This window comes from Acipenser ruthenus, chromosome 20 (genome assembly GCF_902713425.1).
Source record: "Acipenser ruthenus chromosome 20, fAciRut3.2 maternal haplotype, whole genome shotgun sequence".
Taxonomy (NCBI): domain Eukaryota; kingdom Metazoa; phylum Chordata; class Actinopteri; order Acipenseriformes; family Acipenseridae; genus Acipenser; species Acipenser ruthenus.
Window position 1 is genome coordinate 29,607,908 of NC_081208.1, and position 19,618 is coordinate 29,627,525.

At 42.6% G+C, this 19,618-nt stretch overlaps 1 protein-coding gene across 3 annotated transcripts in view; it reads left to right on the forward strand.

Moving 5' to 3' along the window:
* The first annotated feature begins 44 nt into the window (after positions 1 to 44).
* The window catches only part of LOC117425364 (craniofacial development protein 1-like), a 28,683-nt gene continuing 9,109 nt past the window's right edge, over positions 45 to 19,618 (forward strand). The window contains exons 1-6 of one of the 3 annotated variants that reach the window (XM_034042236.3): positions 45 to 594; positions 1,793 to 1,910; positions 2,405 to 2,609; positions 3,139 to 3,248; positions 3,575 to 3,628; positions 3,668 to 3,703. In XM_034042236.3, coding sequence (XP_033898127.1) covers positions 522 to 594; positions 1,793 to 1,910; positions 2,405 to 2,609; positions 3,139 to 3,248; positions 3,575 to 3,628; positions 3,668 to 3,703 — 596 coding nt within the window. In that variant the 5' untranslated portion in view covers positions 45 to 521. Of the gene's footprint in view, positions 595 to 1,792; positions 1,911 to 2,404; positions 2,610 to 3,138; positions 3,249 to 3,574; positions 3,704 to 19,618 lie in introns of all 3 variants that reach the window. The other 2 variants (XM_034042239.3, XM_034042235.3) reach the window with 2 other exon arrangements.

Genomic DNA, 19,618 nt, shown 5'->3' on the forward strand with positions numbered 1-19,618 from the left:
AATAAATACGCATTTAAGGTGTAAAGCGAGCGTGCAATCACTTTCTGTTTTACCCAGGCAGATAGTTGTGTTGTGTTTGGTGTCACGTACGGTTATTCTACAGGATTGCATACTATATATCACTCAATGTAAAAATAACAAATTACATAATAATAAAAAAAACTACTTGAAATAAATATTCAGAGTAGTTTTGTCGCCGTTTCCAACTCTTTCGTTGGTTGCGGCTTGTTTGTGCCAGCGAGGCCGCCGTAGCAGGAGGACTGATTTTGAGAGTGGAGCCGCATTGTGTGTGTGTGTGTGTGTGTGTGTGTGTCTGTGTGTGTCTGTGTGTGTCTGTGTGTGTGTGTGTGTGTGTGTGTGTGTGTGTGTGTGTGTCTGTGTGTGTGTGTGTGTGTGTGTGTGTGTCTGTGTGTGTGTGTGTGTGTGTGTGTGTGTGTGTGTGTGGGTGTGTGCGGGGGTTTGTTGTCTGGAAACGCTGTGGAAAAGCGGGTTTTTACATTAAAACAAAAACAACAACAAGCATGAACCTCAACCTGTCAGATTACGACTCCGACAATTATTCTTCAGATGAAGACGCAGACTACGTTCCTTCTGGTAATCTGAACATTTCTACTGTATTCTGACTGGAATCGTTTTTCATTGTGCAATGGGTTTCATTCAGCTGCTAATTAATTTAGGAAGCGTTGTGTGTAAATTGTAAATACCTTTAGATTTTTTTTTTATAACGTCCTGGAGTTGATAATGTAAAGCAGTTGAGATCGTATCACTTCTTAGCAGACGCCCTTATCCAGGGCGACTTACAATTGTTACAAGATATCACATTATTTTTACATACAATTACCTTTTTATACAGTTGAGTAATTTTTAAGCAGTCAGCACGTTGTACTGACACACGTGTAATGTAAAAAACAAACACGGCAATACATTTTTGTAAACATTCATATATATATATATATATATATATATATATATATATATATATATATATATATAGAGCTATCTATCTATCTATCTATCTATCTATATATATATATATATATATATATATATATATATATCAGTTAATTGCAGTTTTTTTTTACATTAAACATATCTATAAATTAAAACTGAAATTGACCTTCAGAAAAATCTTCGTTCTCTTACATATAACTAGAATGTTAACAATTAAACAACAACAAAAAAGAAACAAACAAACCAAAAAAAAAGGATTAATTGGTTTTGCAAGAAGAACCTTATCTAATATTGAGGCAAGTAATCAGATCACACAAGTAGACTGGTCCTGCCCTGCAAGGTGTTTCTGATCGTGTGTGAAAGTTTGCAGCCTCCCAGATAAAACCTGCTCGTGATGATGCAGGAAAACCATTGGTCTTGGAAAGGACATGTGCAAAGCAAAAACACCATCATTCTGTATGCGCACCTGTGAAAAGAGCAGTTGCTTCTGATCAAGACCCTGGCCTGAATTAAATCAGTTTCTGGTGCAGCCACAGCTATATGTTATTGGCTATGGTGTCCCAATCATTCTGATCTTTGCAGACCCCTGGAGGGAGCAGGCTTTTTTGGAGCAGTGGGTAAGACTGTAAAATATAAGGCTCCCAGGATGCATCTTGGTCACTTCCATTTGTGTTAAATACTAGGATTGTTAAAACAAGGAGCCTGCAAGGTGTCATCAAGGTAATTGGGACTGTCTGGTCAGGTTCGTTCCCCAGTGGTTTTAATTGTATCCCCTTGCAATTCAGTAATTCAGTAGACTTGTCAGAGCTGTGACTTTCTTCCCTTGTTCTCTTGTGCTCAGATGAAGACTACAGTGAAGACGATGTCAACGAGTTGGTGAAAGAAGATGATCTAGACAGAGGACAGGAAAACACCCAAGAGAAGAAGAAGAAGAAAAGCAGCAAAGACATCTCCGCAAGGTAAGTAACTGGGTCCCGATTGGGACTTGCTGAAACCCCCGGGTAGTCTAGCTGCACCCTCGCACACGCTCAGTTTGGTGATTATGGTCCCATGCTGGGTTGCGGTCAATTCCTGTTTTTCAATTCCATTTCCTTTTAAAAAATCCTTTTTCAATTCCAGTTCATTTGAAGGAATTGGAATTGATATTTCAGAGAAGTAATAATTGTTGTGATTTGTTGCCACCGCGAGAAGTTAATTTTAACAGAATATTGCAAATTGCAATTTTGAACAGTGGTGTGTTTGAATTGATTGAAAGGGAAGGAGAATTGGATTTGGAATTAGGAATTGATTTTAAACAGGAATTGAGTCCAACCCTGGTCCCATGTGTTTTTGCTTAAAGCACTCAGTAATCCTACAGTACTGCACAGTCTCTCTGAAATGTAGCTTGATTTCTGTAGCTGGTAGAAGCTTGGAGACTATTCTGCTGTTTCACCAGAGCTTATTTCTTCAACAGAAAGAGAAAGAAAGGAGGGCTGTCATTAGAAGGAGAGATCGAGAGGAGAGATGAAGCCGACCAGGAGGAGAGTGAAGAGAAGGCTGATCCGCTGATAGAGATAAAGGAGGACAAAGTAAAGAAGGCGTCTGATGACCTTTGGGCCAGCTTCCTCAGTGACGTGGGGCAGAAACCCCAAACTGCGTCAGTGCAGCCACCCCCCCTGGTGAGAAGCAGATGAGAGAGAGAGAGAGAGAGAAGGGCAACAAAACCTCCTTACCAAGTGCCAACCTTAATACCCCTTTTCTTGTATCGTTTCATAATTATGAACTGTCTGCAACCCATGACTGCAAACACTCGAAGAACATACAAGTCACTGATGTAAAACCCTAAATGGTCTTAAATAAAGTCAACACTTTAAACCTGGAGCAGAGTGTAGGACGAGTGAGGGGGCATAGGAATCATGCAGTAAGTAAAGGGAAGTTGAGAGCAAAGACAAAACAATTCAGAAAATGAAATTATAATCCCTTAGACAGGGCAAGTGGTGTGCCTCATTGTTCTCCTGGTCTCTTTTAAGGCAGTAGCCAATTGTTTGAGACCCCCTCTAAAGTAAAGCATGCTGCTGTATTTGCATTCACATGTGTCCTTCTCAGCACTTCCGGTCTCATCCATGCACTTCTAACGTAATGCTGTTAAACTCTGCATTGAGGCGCGACGTTGGTCTGTCTGTTAAATGATTTGTACCCTTCTGCTAGGCTACAGGAGCCATCAAGTCACAAGGAGAAACAAAGGAAGCAGAGAAGCCAAAAGAGTCGTCCAAAGTCACCATCACGAAAGTGTTTGATTTTGCGGGAGAGGAGGTCCGGTAAGTGTCTACACTTCAGTTTCTTCTCACATCATGCCTTTCTCTTTCTTTATTTCGTTTTCCATGTGATGTACATTGTTGTACAACTCTCTACACTGATAAGAAATAGAAAAAGATGTGCAAGGCTTTCTGAATCCACAAGGTGGCAGTAATGCTCTTTAATTGACAGGTGCCCGGTTTTCCTAGCTGCTGTGCTAGTCAGTAGCTCAATGCTACATTTTTTTTTCTTTCAACATGTTTGGCAAAGAGTAAACAATTAAATAATAATGCAAACTTCTTTCATAATGCAGAGAGCTTGTTTATTTATCCTTGCTTTCCTCCAATAGGGTGACTAAGGAAGTGGACGCTGATTCTAAAGAAGCCAAATTCTTCCTGAAGAAACAGCAGGGAGAAGAGACGGAGCAGCAGAGTCCCCCCAGGCCAGAGTCATCGGCAGAGCCCACAGCCTCCTCTGGGTAAGTGGCTACACCAGCCCAGCCAGCGCCAACCAATACACGACAGGGGATACATCATGGATTGCATGGTAGTATTTAGTGTCTTACCTGTGTTGTCTGGATGATTCTCTGTTGCTGTTTCTGCTTCGATCATTGTTTGCCTTGCTCTCTTAACTAATCCAAGTACAATTGTTTCTGAAAAAGACCCCAAGGCTGATCTGTGGGAGAGCATATTAGCGTGTGCTGTGCACGAACGCCAATAGGCATTAGATGCATTGTGCGCTTAAGCCTGGGCAGCATCGAAGTGCAAACAGAGCTTGCTTTAACTTTGATCTGTAATGCAAGAGTGGAAATAGGACTCAGATTGCATAGCAGTCTCACCCATTCCAGGTTTTACATCGAGCTTGATTAGCCACAGTGTATAGGTAACAAGCTCAGGTGGCTCTTATTAAAGTCGTAGTAAAACCAGGAATTGGTCTTATCTCCATCCCTGGTAATGTTATTCAGAACTGCCCGCGTGAGAGCTATATAGCAAATGGAAGTGGACGACGGATAAGATTGATGGAGTTGCTTTGTTGGCTACAACCTTTGTGCATTCCAAACTGTGTTGTCTGTGACGCTCCAAACCTTGTGATCAAATCAGCACTTTGACATTAATCTGCGGCACAAACCTTTGCGTCTGCTATCCCAAGCAGTCTCATGTGAATTTCCAAACCAGATTATCAGATCGATTGGAGTCGAGAGAGTGTTCTGTGGACTTGGGGCAGACGGCTTTGAAGTGAATGTGCTAATCCTCAGTGTGGCGGCCCCATTGATTTCTTACTTAAACAGACCTTTGATCCTCCTTTATCTGGCTCAGTTTCCTTTAATTGAAACTAAAAAGAGTTTTTTGGTGGCGCTTTTATTTATTTTTATCTTCCCAGCGCTTTGGGATTGAGACGAGATTGTAGTTTCGAAACAGGACATAGATTGATTTTTTTTTTTTTTTTTTGTAACCCTTTCATGCCCCTCTTCCTTCATGTTCTCTGGTGGCAACTAATCCCTTTTATAAGATCAATATTGGAGCTCACTGTATCCAGAGTGGGTCACACTTCCCTTTTTTAGTCCTAATTTTATTGCTGTACTGGGAGGGGGGAGGGGAGTGGGGGGTAAGACACTTGGCAACATTTTAAACGTAACATTAATAATTAAAACCACACTGGCTGTTACAGTTTCCATTGTCCAATAATAATATCAGGCTTGCATGTTGACTTGAAAGGTCGTTTGCATGTGTGTATTTCAGAGCAGTGACTGACGGACTGATCCTAACCCTGCTGTGGGCCACTGCTGACGCTGCTTCTTGGTTATGAGCCGCTGCTGTTGCCATGGTGGCTAATTGCACACGGACCAGCGTCTGTTCCTCCGAGACGCTCAGTTAATGTTCTGCTTGGGATGTGTGTGCTTCCCTCTGCAGGAAGTGCACTGCGTCCCGTGGCTTTTCCTGCATTTAACATGCGCTTACCTTTGACAACAGGAAGCAACTTTCTTCTGCCCCCGCCCCCACCGTGGATGATAATATTTTTCTTAATTGATGTTTATGTCTGATTCTGAGATTGACCGATACTGAGGGGCTCAGATGTGGGTAGTGTTTGTCTTTTGCGTTTCGATTTGAAAATCAAATCCTGTATGTCGTCCTTATCAGACAGACAACTCTGCTGCTCAGTCTGATGCTGAATTGGATAAAATAGCATTCAGGGATGCTTAGGGCCAGATATTTATCAAGGTTTGCACAGCTATTTTTGTGAAAGCAGTATTAAACTGTTTGGGATACAAAACTAGCAATTACAAGGGTTAGGCTCACAAAGGTGTTTGTTACTAGTTTTGTAAAACAGTGAATAAAAAAAGAAGTCACCAGGATGTGATTGATGATTGAAACAAATAAATAAACATATCTTTAAGGGATACTATACCTAACTCTGTAGTGCCCATTTCTGTATCACATGTGATACCATGCTTAATCACCACTCTTATTTTAAATCCAGCCTCACAAGCCAGGATTTTAGTAGGGAGCAGAAGGATTTCAAATCTATTTCACTTCAGCACTGACATACGATGGGGAAATGGGGCATACGATTAAGATTTAAACAAGCCAGTCCTAGCCCTAGCTAGCACAAGGATATTTAAAATAAAGACCAGTCTTTATTGACTAGAGAGTCTTTATTTCTGTGCATTTAAATATGCAGGGCTGTGGGCACACAGTGGCTGCTTTGGAATCATATTTTTAGTTTGGTTTTGCTTTTGCAGCATTCCTCCTCAGTTCCCCAGGAGAGAGCATTTCTATGCCAGCTGGAGAACTCTGGATCTTGTTGTGAGGTTTGAACCAAAATTGGCCGAGTCCGCAGCACAGCGTTGGCCAGGAAGACTGAGCTCAGTGCTTAAAGAAACAGAGGCAAGTCTGTTCTTTAAACCTTAGTGTCATTTTTGCAGAGCCACTGCTGTTGAAACAGGTTTGCCAAGTGAAATAAATGCCCAAGCAAGAGGGGAACCCTTTCCTACTAAAATGTGAGCAAATGGAATGGCGCGTTTGTGCAGTGCAACGCAAACACTGGGATTCCCTGCTTATCATTTTGGTTCGGACATTCTTTATCCATTTTATAGAATCTGGGGCTATAAAAAGGAGCCTGTCTGTCTGCAGGCTGAGTAAACAGTATCCTTTCAGGGTCATGGGTCTGACTCCTCGGGTCAAATATTCACTGTTTATGCCCTGAGAAATGCAGTCACTGCAAATACTATAGCTGAAGAGGTTTAGCGTGCCAACCAAGGCTCTTACTACCAGTCTTGCTGAAGATCTTTTGCTTTTGTGTTTTATACTTCAGTTTGGAACACACAGCTACTGTATCTCAGAGCCAGCATGATAGCCTCCTCAGTCCTTTTTGTTCAGTGTACCGAACATTTTTCATTTGAAATTGCCCGCGCTACCGTCAGCCAGAGAGCCCTCGGGTACGGGCGTTCAGAATGCTGAATGTTCAATATTTCGGGGTCCCAAATATTGGTCCCATATTTTCTATATTTTTTGTGGTCTCATGTAAAGCAAATAAGGCGTTTCACAGCAAAATTTTGTTTTCTCTTAACAAATCTGAGGAGGGTAGAAACTACAGAAGTACAAGCTGCAGCTCAGCTTTACAGAACCACTTCCTGTGCTGTAGGTCAGGTTCACACCATTGCTGCGACCTGGCAATATAATCTAATTGTAACCAAATGTGTTCTTCCCTGATATATAAACTGCAGTGACGCACCTTCATGTCTCCTGTGTTCATCAGGAAAGCATTCAGCCCTCTCCACTGATACCTCACCGTGGGGTCATATCAACATATAACACATACTGGTATGTATAGATATATATATATAGTGTACACATACCGGTATGTATAGATATATATATATATATATATAGTGTACACATACCGGTATGTATATATAATGTGTTTTTACAAGGTGGGAAACTGAGCAGCTGCTAATTTTAACCTTTCACCTCTGTAAACTGCAGCTCCTGTCAGAACAGAAACAGATGTTTACAGCAATACACCACTTTTTTTTTTACTGTTTGCATGTCTTGTGTACGGAGCATTACATAATGCATTCTAGAGGTCTGATCAGGATCTAGAATTAATTGCGGTGTGTGTGTGTGTGTGTATTAAGTAGAAATGAATGTTGTATGCAGGTCGGAGGAGCTGCTTCGTTTGCTCACCTGTTAGATGTGAGTTCAGATCCTGAGGTTGTTAAAGGGGATCCCTTACGGGCTGCAGTGCTAGAGAAAGGAAGTGTAGCCTGACCAATGTGTTTAATAATACACAGCAGTACAACAATGTACAGTGCTTGTTCAATGAAATACGAGCTTACAGTGTCTTATAATAATAATAATAATAATATTACTACAAGTTTGTCAATCCACAAGTAAAAGGAGTTTATTTGATTCGGGTGGCTTCGTATAAAGCAGTGAATGGTTGGTGTCTGGGTACTGCAATGTTGGTATTTGTCTGCTGTGGGGGTGAAAGAGTGTTTCAGGGCCCCAAAGCCATCTGTAAACAGCTGGAGTTTCCAGATTCCTTTGTGCTCTGGGAACATCATCTTTTAGTGATACAGATGACCTACTTTTGAGTGTGGATTATTTATTACAGTATAGTATTTCAAATTGCAAACCCAGGCCAGCAGAAAGGCTCAGTGCCATGGAAGAGTGCGGTGCTGCATTCTCGCATATTTGCAAAGTACTGAACAATTATTCTGTAGTAGTAAAGTCAACACACACAACCACTGGAAATCATTTTGTTAAGATTTTCCTCAACACCCTTTTTAGTTGTAGTACTTTCCAAAATATAGTAGGACCTATTTATCTACGTATGGTTCCTGACATGATTGCGTTCAAGACAAGTTCTGGACACTTGCATAGGTGATCTAGCATGGTAGTGTTGGGCTTCAGCAGTCTCACACAGAAAGTGACATCACAGTGCTCTTGGATAATGAGGTCAGCGTCAGGTGCTGTCTGTACCTGAGAAGGGTGGGATTTGAAGCCCGCTCTCCGTACAGCTGTTTGTGCCCAGTAATAAGAGCAGACTTTCACTTTCCCCCAGCATGTTGTCTTTCATGCAGCTGCCAGGTTTCAAAGCGCTGGAAACATGAGAATCTGAGAGAAAAAGAAGCTGCAACAACTGACTTCGGGGGGAACTGGGGGTCAAAGGCAGGTCTCATGCTTACGACAGCTTTTAATCATTTAAGCATCAGATTAATACATCTTCTAGTCTTTGATAGCACCGCATATCTGGGAGTAAAGCAGACCTGAATATCTTCATGGGGTCAAACCTAGGTCCTCTCATTCCAGTTCAGGAGCTGAGCGGTCTGGCTAGCTGGCTTTCTGTATCACTGTAACAGATTCCTTCTTCACTTCCTCGGATCTCCTACAGCGTTTGATTTTCAAACTTTTTCTAGATGTGTTGAACCCCTTTTAAAGAGACTACCATGACCCCCCCCCCCCCCGCCCCCCGTGCAAAAAACCCCAAAACAATTACTAATACATTGATGTACAGTATAAACGATGTATAATAAACTTTGTTTACATTGCACTGAGCACCGTTGCAGTTTATCCCATTCATCCTTGATATGTCATACATTTCACTTTTAGTGCGCTTGTCCATATACAGTATAAACAGCAATCATTCTTAATCTGATTCACTTTCATGAGGAAATGAGCTGATCTGGGGCAGGGGCAGGGGGAGAATGAATGCTCACTAGAGTGGCACCAGTCTCCCTGAGATGGAGATACCCTCTAGGTCCTGCCAGCAGCGCTGCATTACATTTATTGTCCATCTGTAGAATAAAAATGCCCATGGGAATTGGGTTAGTTAAAACTGTTAAGCCCTGCTCTGCCTTAAAAAAAAAAAAAAAAAAAAAAAAAACTCCACCCAACCCAAGAGGACCAGAAGTAACGTCACTGAGTTTAGAAAATTGGTTCCATATGAAAGTGACACAAGTCTGACTTTCTAATTATAGAGGCAGATCTCAGGAACCTAAAAATAGTCTGTGCTTTTTATTATTACAGCATATCAGAATAAAACAATTATATATGTGTGTGTGTGTGTGTGTGTGTGTGTGTGTTCCCTTTTTTTCCTCTTGTAAAAGTTTGTAGAACTTTTTTTCTGCCAAATACATGAGAACCCCTTGATTTATTATTATTATGTAAAAGCGGTTCTGTTGTAACATCATCACCCTTCTGTAGAGAAACTTGACATTAATTTTTTTCTGTCTCTGGATTTCATCTCAGATTCAAGACTTGTTTTTAACCCTGGGGTCTCCCTGTTCCCAAACGTCTTGCAATTATTCCTTTTACGAGAAAATTTCCAGACCACATTCTGCAAGCTGCAAACGTGACTGCGTCTTGTGTTTTTGCGTGGAGGTGCCCTTATAGTGTTGCTACGTGACGGCGATTGTAAGTGCGTTTGCGGGTCGAGGCAGTGTAGAATCAGGGCGCCTGCACTCTGAGTTTGAGTTCAATCCATCAGTCTTCTCTAGATTGCTGCTGCAGTCACGTTTGCGGACAGGTTGCTACATGTGGATTACGGTTTGTGGAAAGCGGTCCAGGAAACGCTGTATTCTGTTCACATCTCGCAGTAATTCACGATTATCAGTTCAAGGAAGTTGTCATTCTGAAAGGTTCCGTGGAAAGGTGCTTTTGTTCCAGTTGGTCTGTCTTTATTCCGAATGTTTTTTTCAGCCAGCTTCCATTTACTGTAATTAAATAAAAATGAATTTGCACTGCTAGGGTCAAAGATGAAGCGTTTAGGGGGCTCCCAGTGAATGTTAAGGGGTTAAATGCTGTTTAAGACAATGGGAGATCCTCTTTGTGGAAATGTAATCAGTATAACAAGCACAGCAGCGGTCGTGTTGTGACCTCTTGTTGTGGTTAAGCCGGGCTGACCCCATGGGGAAGGTGCTGGGGCTTTAATTAATGAAAGGGGTTTTAAAATCTTTCTAACCCAGTATTACCATTTCCTCACAAATATAGGTACCGGGGAGAATTATTTTCTTGTTATTTACTGCAGTCCATATACTGTATTATTTGTCTTTATTCATTCATTGCATTTTTTATTGCAAAATGATTTTCACACTGTAAAAATAATTAGAACTGTGAATGTTTCATTAAAAATAATTGTCAGATAAGCGATTCGTTATGACTTTGTTTATTTGACTTTCCTAATGAAATATAAGCTTACAACGTCCATAAAAACTGTTGCGGGCAGACAGCTACGCCACTCAGACTTCCCACACACTTCTGCTTTATTGCCAAGGCCCTCATATTCCAAACTACAGTACAAGGACCTCAGTGTCATCCAGCACGTAGCGTTTTGGAGTGCAGTGTGGGAAATGCATGGAGCAGCTGGTCTGGTTGGGGCATTCATTCACTTGCAAATCCCCTTCAGCCCCGGAACAATTCCCTTAAAGTTATTGCTTTGTACATTATCCAGGATCCAGCTTGTCAACTCTCTAGCGCCGAGCTGGTGGCCGTGCATTAGACGCCAGCGCTGTGAAGCTCCCAGAGCCACTTCAAGGCTGCTTCAGAATCCCAAACAAAGGCTTTATTATGAAACCAAACAAGACATAATGGGACCCAATGGTTCTGTTGTCATAGAACTCTGTGCTTTTTGCCCTGCTGAAAGCTTCTTATTAACGTGACCTGTTCCTAACAAGGTGCAGTTTAACCAGGAGGACGTGGATTCTGAACCTGGAGGGGGTGCAGCAACCTGCATTGACGTGACGGGGTGGAAATTGCAGAGAGGCAGGCAAGCCACAAGTGATGTGCTTTCGTTAAGGGGAAGATGTTTGTTTGGCAATAAGCAGGATCTGATCTGAATAAGGGAGAAGGTTGTTCCTGTGAGTGTGGGTCAGATTTACCAAACTTTTGCTTCACTTTTTTTCAAAGTGAAATAATGCTTTTGTTTCAGAACCAGACCTGTATTTTCCTTTTTTTATTATATTATAGATCAGTTGGTGCTTATTTTTTATTTTTTATTATTATTATTTTTCTTAAAATCCCTGTCTCCTGTTCCACTTCCAGTGTAAATGTGGAGAAGATGCAGCTCCACTTCCATACCTTCTTTAGCATGCTCAGCACACGGAGAAGGCACAAGCTGAAACATTAGTCTGCCTTTGAAATATTACCCAAGGGAAGTTAATGTTGCTGGAATTTCATGAATACACTTTGAATGACAGTTTGACCAGAATAATCTTAAGAGTGACTGCGCTGCTCTTCGTACTGAACACAGAGCGCCGGGGGCTGAGTAGCCTCTGAGAACCGTTTTCTTTTCTCTTGTGAACAGGAACTGAGATTGTTTAAAGACAGTTTCTCCCTTAAATGCTGTCAGATGGGCAGGAAATTCACATCCATTACTGAAGGAGGTTTTCCTGCAGATAAACTTGGGCAAAGCAAATCTCAGCTTCAAGCGAGTGCCCTTCCTAATGAGCAGGGCCAGGACTCTATTATTGCGCCCTGCGGGTTAAAGAGACATTCCTCAGACTAATTCTGCACTCTGTTGTTTTACTAGGACTTTCCTTGAGACTTTGGTATTGTTATTTAAAAAAAAAAAAAAAAAATTAAAAAAACAACCATATTTCCTCTGGATTCTATCAAAACCTGATCAAAATCAATTGAGTAAAATAAATAAATATGTCAAATTCTGTCTCAAAATCGGAGTGGCCTTTTGTAAACAGTTGTCATGTGGAAATGTGTTCATGGTTAAAATGACGGCACCCTATACATTCAGTGAATGCTAGATCAATGCACAGCACATTACATGTGTACAGTACATGCACAGCACATAAAGACTAGCAAAACGACTACTCCGTGGAGTCAAAGCACTGAAGGGTTACGGAGCGCACAGGTCTTGTTGGAGAGCCCCCCATGCCACAAAGCTGGATGTTTATAAAACACTGACGGATGACAGATATGACTCCCATTGCAGAGAAATGTCAGCCATTCCAGGCGTTAACACCTGGCCTCTACATCTTAGCCCTGGTGCAGTCGATCAAGTTCATAGTAAACCCAGAAAGGGGTTAAACTACTCCTGCAATGGGTGTCTGGTCTGTTATCCTGTAAAGTGTAAAGCATTGACCCTGTAGCACAAGCTCACCACACTACAGGTCACAGAGTTTTGAAACACAGCTATATACTCTAGCCAAGGCGCCAGTGGAAGACACTGAAGGAGAATAACAAGGAATAACTTTGTAATGTATTCAGCCTGTCATGTCATGTTTTAAGAGCTACACGTGTGTTTTGAGGATTATGAGGACTTTCAGCATTCAGACGTGACATGTTCTGAGCAGCACACGTCAAAACACCCATTAGCGAAACTTTTTTTTTTGGTTCAATTCTAAAGAAAAAAAAAGGTGGTTCCAATGAAGTGTGCTGTGTGCATTTGGAGTGGCTGTCTCGCGAGCAGCTGGGTGCATGCATTTGTTATCTGTCACCATCGTAGCGCTCCGGAGTTAACTCTTCAGCTGCTGCCAGACTCCAGCCATTAACCAGCCAATTTCCCAACCATGTGCCTTGGAATGCCCTGAATGAGTTCTACTCAGCTGATCTGAACTGGAACTGAATACCTTAGATCATTAAAATAGGGCTCTTTGTGTACCAAGGTAATATAAATAAAACATCTATTGTTGCATGAGACAAGTCTCTAATGAAGGGGCCTACTTGAATAATTTTACTGGGGTTTAGATCCACGACCATTTTCCGATCAATGTATCTCAGAAACAGTGAGATCTGACACTGCATCACTGGTGATTTAAACCCTCTCTTGTCTCTTGTAGAACCTCCCCCACCTGACCTTCACTAAACTCATTTCCTATCCTGAACTGAAGTATTCTCTGATTTTTGTTTTTGTTGTGTGTGTGGTTGCCAAGCAACAGTCCTAAGACTGGTGAACCCCTGGAGGCACTGTAACCTTTCTGCTTCAAACCTTCATACCATCTTCTGATGCATAGAAACCCTAAAAGCCTTTTTGAGCAGCAATGTCTCTTGTAAACGTGTAACTATGACTGCATCCAGAGAGAAGGACAGAGAAAGGATCTTGGAAAAGGGAAACAATGCCCTCTGCCCCTTTCAGGACTGCATGTTTACAGTGCATCAGGTGTCGTAGACGTAGCCTCTCAACTCTGCCACAGGTGGGCAAAGGAAAACTAGGTTCAGCAGGGTAAAAATATGGGAGCTGCTTTTTTTTTATTTTTTTAATTTGGAATTGGCAATTATTTGTTCTCATTTGCTCCCCAATTTGGAAGCCCAATTATTTTTATTTCAACCTGGCTCACCGCTGCCAACCCCACACTGACTCAGGAGAGACGAAGACGGACACACGCATCCTCCGAAATGTGTGCCGTCAGCCGTCTGCTTCTTTTCACTCTGCAGGCCCGCCATGCAGCCGCCTCAGGGAGGAGGGAGTCTGCACAAAAGACAAGGATCCTAGTACCAGAAGCTGAACCCTAACGGACTTCCTGTTAAGTTACTTGTCACTGTATACTTAGCAACCAAGGGGAAACCTGCGTGTGTCTGGCTAGATGAAAGAGGGTTTCAACCCCTGACGTCTAACATTGCCTGCTAATCCAGTTTTTATATGTTAAATGTGTGCCAGTGCTGAGTGCCCGCTGTTCCACCCATCACTCAGGTTGCTACGGCCTGTGCTGTAACACACACAGGAAGGTCATAAAGCAGGTGAATGACAGGGAGACGCCACAGATAGACTTGTATACATTCATTACCCTGGATGCAGACTGCTGTTCTACAGGTCTCCATTCAGTCCCCTTGGAGGCTGGTGTATGGTCGCATGCAGTTTATAATAGCAGATAATGGCGAGAGTGTGGGGTTTCCAGAGGCTTACCGAGAGAAGGCTGTCGTAGCGCTGGGCGGTGGGAGTTAAAGATTTGCTGTACCGGCCCTGAGCGATGTTGTGTCTGGAAGCTGCTCATACCTGCTACAAAGATTTCTTTCACATATAGCATTCCAGCTCAAGCTTTCACATGTCAGACTTGGCACGATGTTGTGTTTTTAACCATCTGGTAAGATGGAATGTTTCTGCTCGGCTCCAATTCGTTTTCAGCAGCGAGGGATGCCGTGGAATGATTGGAGGATGTATTTTTGTCTTTTTTTTTTTTTACACCAGGGAGTGTAAACTTGTATACTGTGCTGAATGGATGTACATCAATGCCCCCAACCTTCTCTGTGTAAACAGACCCCTTGTTATATTACATTATCGCTTCAGGGGAACAATTGCATCTAACTAAATGCAATGTTCCGTTGACATTTTCTGCAGCTGTTTTTTGTTTTCAGATGGCCATGGCTAGGTGAGTTTCTAAGCCCTTCTTACTGGTCCAAAGATCTTAAGTTTACCTCGCTAATGTCAGCTGACCTGTGAATGCTTTGCCAAGCTTGTCAACTTGCCAGCAGTGTTTTAATCTTCCCTGAACCTGCATTTGGGAAAGGGGCTTTATCATCTCTTCTGTACCTCCAGCCTCTTGGCTTTGAAGTGGGGAAAAGCTTCAGTGCAAGCCACAGCAGGTCACAGCGTGAGGGATTGAAAGGAAAACCAGCAGTTTATTGAAACCGCATCAGTGATCAGAGAGCAGCAGAAACAACGTACTGTACGCCTCCTCCCTGCACAGAGCAGCAGAAACAACGTACTGTACGCCTCCTCCCTGCACAGAGCAGCAGAAACAACGTACTGTACCCCTCCTCCCTGCACAGAGCAGCAGAAACAACGTACTGTACGCCTCCTCCCTGCACAGAGCAGCAGAAACAATGTACTGTACCCCTCCTCCCTGCACAGAGCAGCAGAAACAACGTACTGTACGCCTCCTCCCTGCACAGAGCAGCAGAAACAACGTACTGTACGCCTCCTCCCTGCACAGAGCAGCAGAAACAACATACTGTACCCCTCCTCCCTGCACAGAGCAGCAGAAACAACGTACTGTACGCCTCCTCCCTGCACAGAGCAGCAGAAACAACGTACTGTACGCCTCCTCCCTGCACAGAGCAGCAGAAACAACGTACTGTACCCCTCCTCTCTGCACAGAGCAGTCCACAGCAACTGAAGAACTCGGTTTGCTTTCTCGCTTTTAAATACTGCTATGCAATAATTGGCCAGTGTTATGTTTCATGCATCCAGTATATAGAAATACTAAAAGAAATTTCAATGACAATGCATTTTCACACTGTAATGACTGAGGTTTTGCAGATGAGGAAACCAATAAATACCCACATAAATCCCAGTAAATTGCAGTATAAATGCACTGTGCTCTCATCCATATTTGTGCATTTGAAACATTAAGTCATAATGTAAAGTAAGCAGCTTCTGAAAGCCACTGAATGAGCGCTCTGTTCCTGGGTAATGATCGCTGATCACGTGCTGCTGGGGGATTCAGAACAAACCTGTGGTTGGATTACATGCAGCTGGGTTTTGTGGTGGCTGATGCATCTACTAAGAATTCTCCTTCTAAGAAAGAACTTGTTGCTAAAAAAAAAAGACCATTTCCTGCCATGAACACAACGCGGTTTCTAATAAAATCCTTGTATAGTGTGACGAGACACTTGTGGTTAACTTGTGGAGCTCTTTGTGTATACTGTACATTTTCTTCTATAGCCTGAGGAACTGTTAATATCTGGACTTCTGAAGAATCACTGAACTGCTGATCCCATGTGCGTCTCTGTTTTACACGCGAGTCAGAATGCGCATCCAGGCTTGAAGCCAGAGAGGTTCGGTTTCCATAATGGGGAGACATTACTACCCCAACATGAAGATGGGAAGCCATTTGGAAATGAACACTGATAATGGCAGTTGCTGAAACATGATTGATTGAATATTGATTGTGTGAGACTTTAATCTCCAACAAGACTTATATTAGCATGTGCCAGTCATTGCACTGTGCTGTCACTGTGGCACGGTTTTATATTGCAAGTCTTTTCAAACAAACCTCTTTTTAAAGCTATTTTCTGTTGAAGAAAGGGAACAGCATTCGAAATTTCAGTCCGTTACAAGGATTAGTTCCTATACAGTACTTAAAGGAGGCTGTGTGGTCTAGTGGTTAAAGAAAAGTGCTTGTAACCAGGAGGTCCCCGGTTCAAATCCCACCTCAGCCACTGACTCATTGTGTGACCCTGAGCAAGTCACTTGTGCTCCGTCTTTCGGGTGAGACACTGTTGTAAGTGACTCTGCAGCTGATGCATAGTTCACACACCCTAGTCTCTGAAAGTCGCCTTGGATAAAGGCGTCTGCTAAATAAACAAATAATAATAATAAATGCCTTCCCAACGCATCTTAAGTCATTGTGCAGGCACTGTTTGTTTGTTTTTTTTATTACAAAGTGCTGCCCTTTCCTGATGGCGTTCAGGGTGTGGTGAGAGGAGATCGCAGAGCACAGATCCTTGTTTTCCGCTGGGTGGAGGGGCCTGATTAGGTGGGCTTATGTTCACAAAGAGGAGGCTGCTCTCTAAATGAAACTCTGCCAGTGAGAAAGTGCACTTTGAAGATATTTCGCTTTTTACATGCTAATTGATTTTATTTTAGTTACGATCCATTGTTTACAGTTGGAACAGCGCAGACCTGCGAAAGGTTGTTCTCTGAAGTAGCAGTGTGGATGAACACTAATCGGTACTGATATTGATTCAGTTTTATTATTGTTGCTTTGTCCTGGGCAGAAACTGTTAGAAGGCAGGAGGCGTTAAACCTGAATTAAGAAGCAACACAACTGACGTACAGTGCGATGGAAAGACAGACAAATAGGGTTAGACTGAAAATCGCTGTAATGGACGATTTTAATGCTGCTGTTAGTTTTGCACTTGCTTTCTTCTGAATTCACAGCTCGCTCAGCACTGATTTCCTGTATTCAGAAGGTCCTGTGATTCAGTGCTGTTTGCTTCCCCACCTGCTCTGTGATGCAGTATAAGTCCCAACATCGCTCTTATTATGATGCCATCTAAAAATAAACATGCTTTGTTTAATTTTTTATTTTTTTATGATCAGTGCAATGTTTAGTCTGTCGGAGCTTACAAGCCGTGGGAATCGCTGCTTTGAGATGTAGTTTATAACTGCTGATCTTCTGGTGAGCCAGGCAGCTGGGTTAAGGTGTGGTACACTGGCCATGTTTTCGTGGTTTGTTTTTGTTTTTGTTTTTTTGAATCTGCATCCCTCAGCACAGCAGGGACGAGTCTGAAAGCAGCACCTGACACACCTGCACCGCACCTGAGCTGTTTGGGAGACGCTGCACTTGCACCCGGGTCCCAGATCCCAGAAGCACCCCGTCTGCACAGCCAGGCTGCGTGATGGATAGGGCCAGCAGAGATCCTCAGACATGGGAAATATTATTTCCCAACTGAAAACAAGCAGCCCCACTGACAGAATACACATCTGTATTGATTTAATGTAGTCTTTTTCTATATAAAGACACAGGCATTTTTATACTCGCAGAGTGCAGTTATTCACGCAGAACCTGTTTTTTTATATACAGAGATAACAGGAAAAGAAAAAGCCAGAACGTGTGTGTTCTCCTTTAGAACCCATTGAGGGGACAAATGGTTGATGTGGTCTCTGTCTCCTTTCAGTCTTTGCCCTATACACTATAAGGTAATACTTCACGTGTAGGAAGGGTGTCTTATTGTAGAAGAGAGGTCATCTTCTACAGTTCTGTACCTCATTACACCCCAATAGAAATGGGTTAGTCCCTGTCAACTAAAACAACCGCACACACACACCTTCAGGCACAGGCAGGTGTGAGCAATGCACGCAAGCCTTTTCAGCGCTCTTCTGAAATTGAATTATCCTGCCCACGCTAATAGTGCAGCATTCTTCACACTGACTTCACCTGTCAGCCCATTGCAGTCCATTTTTCGAAGATAAGTGAGCGATCGCAGTGCTGGTGAGCTGATGGCACTAATGAATACAAAAGGGTTCTTGTTGGGAAGACTTGTCCAGTCACCAGCGAACGTAATTAATCTGTCCTGTTTTCTGGCTGCTGGAACAAACCAGCATGACAACGCTGAGCACATTTTTGCAATTAGACGGAGATGCCCCTCGTTTGTTTCTGCTTGCCTGATCCCTCTGTGTCCGTTGCACATTTTCAATTTTTTAATTGCATGATAACAACTCGATTTAAACCCCCACATCTGGCAGCAGTTAAAATGTTCTTGTAAATCTCTCAAGTAAGATTTATTAAAAAGCACAAAGCAAGGAGGACCCAGCTGGTGCATTGACTAGGAGGGCTAACGCTGGTCTGCATCAGATTGCAGGTGGGTTGGAATCCCAGTTCATGCTGCCTGCAGAAGGATTTTCAAATCATGCTTGCATTAATCAATATCAATCTTAATCTCAGTCCAGGATGTGGTGCAACACAGGGTCATGAGCAGTGCTCGCCAGTCATCCAAGTGCTTCATCTATAACGATACAAAAACTCAACAGTGAAACTTATTCAATTTAATGACAAACGCTAAAGTCTTTTTTTTTTTTTTTTTAAGGCATTGAAAAGACTCTTAGTCGAAACATTTGTCATTGAATTTACAAAGCTTCTTTTAGGATTTCTAAAGTGATCCAGGGTTGGAGGTCATTCGTCTGCACACCAGGATCAGGTGCGTGTGAGAGGCACGTTGAAGCCGGGGCTCCCTTAGGATCTTCCAGCCATTACTACCCCTGCTTAGTTGCTCTCTGAAGCAGTATCTGCACTTCAGTAGCATTACTTTTGAATATTTTGTAAGGTACTCCGATAACTTTGCCCTGAATGTGTCTGGGGATGCTTTCCTTCATCGTGGTCATCTGTCCAGCATATTTACAAACGTCCTCCCCAGCCTCCACTGCTTTAAAAGTTGCTAAAAATATTTAAGGAAATGTTTACAAAGTAAACCGATTTGGAAGCCATGCGAGATTTATTAATCTCATTAATAACTGAAGAATAGAATAGTTGTGTTCACTTTTCAATGGCGTTTAACAGCCTGCATGTTGTAACAGTGACACGCCTGCTACTAGTTCAGAGGTGGCCCCCCACCCTTGCCAAGCCCCCATCCTAAATGTGAAACACTGTAAAGCATCTGTACAGTAAGGACAATGCTTGTATTCTCAGACATAATATATCATACAAAGGATTTATAGGAATTCAATGCAAAGCGAAAAAAACACATTTGTTTCTTTGCAGAATTGGAGGGCGTTTTGTTCCAGACGGCTCTGGATTAAAGAGTTGGGATAGCCAGAGCGTGTAATTGAGGGGCCCTGGACCCCGAGTTAACTGAGGGGCTGATTGAATACGGATCCCTGCTCCTTGTCTGCTCAGCCGGCCGTTCACTGAGGAGCGCTGTTATGATGTTATCTGTTTGGAATGGGATACGGCTCAGATAATGTATTCAGCTTTCTGATACAGATGATTTAACATTTCATC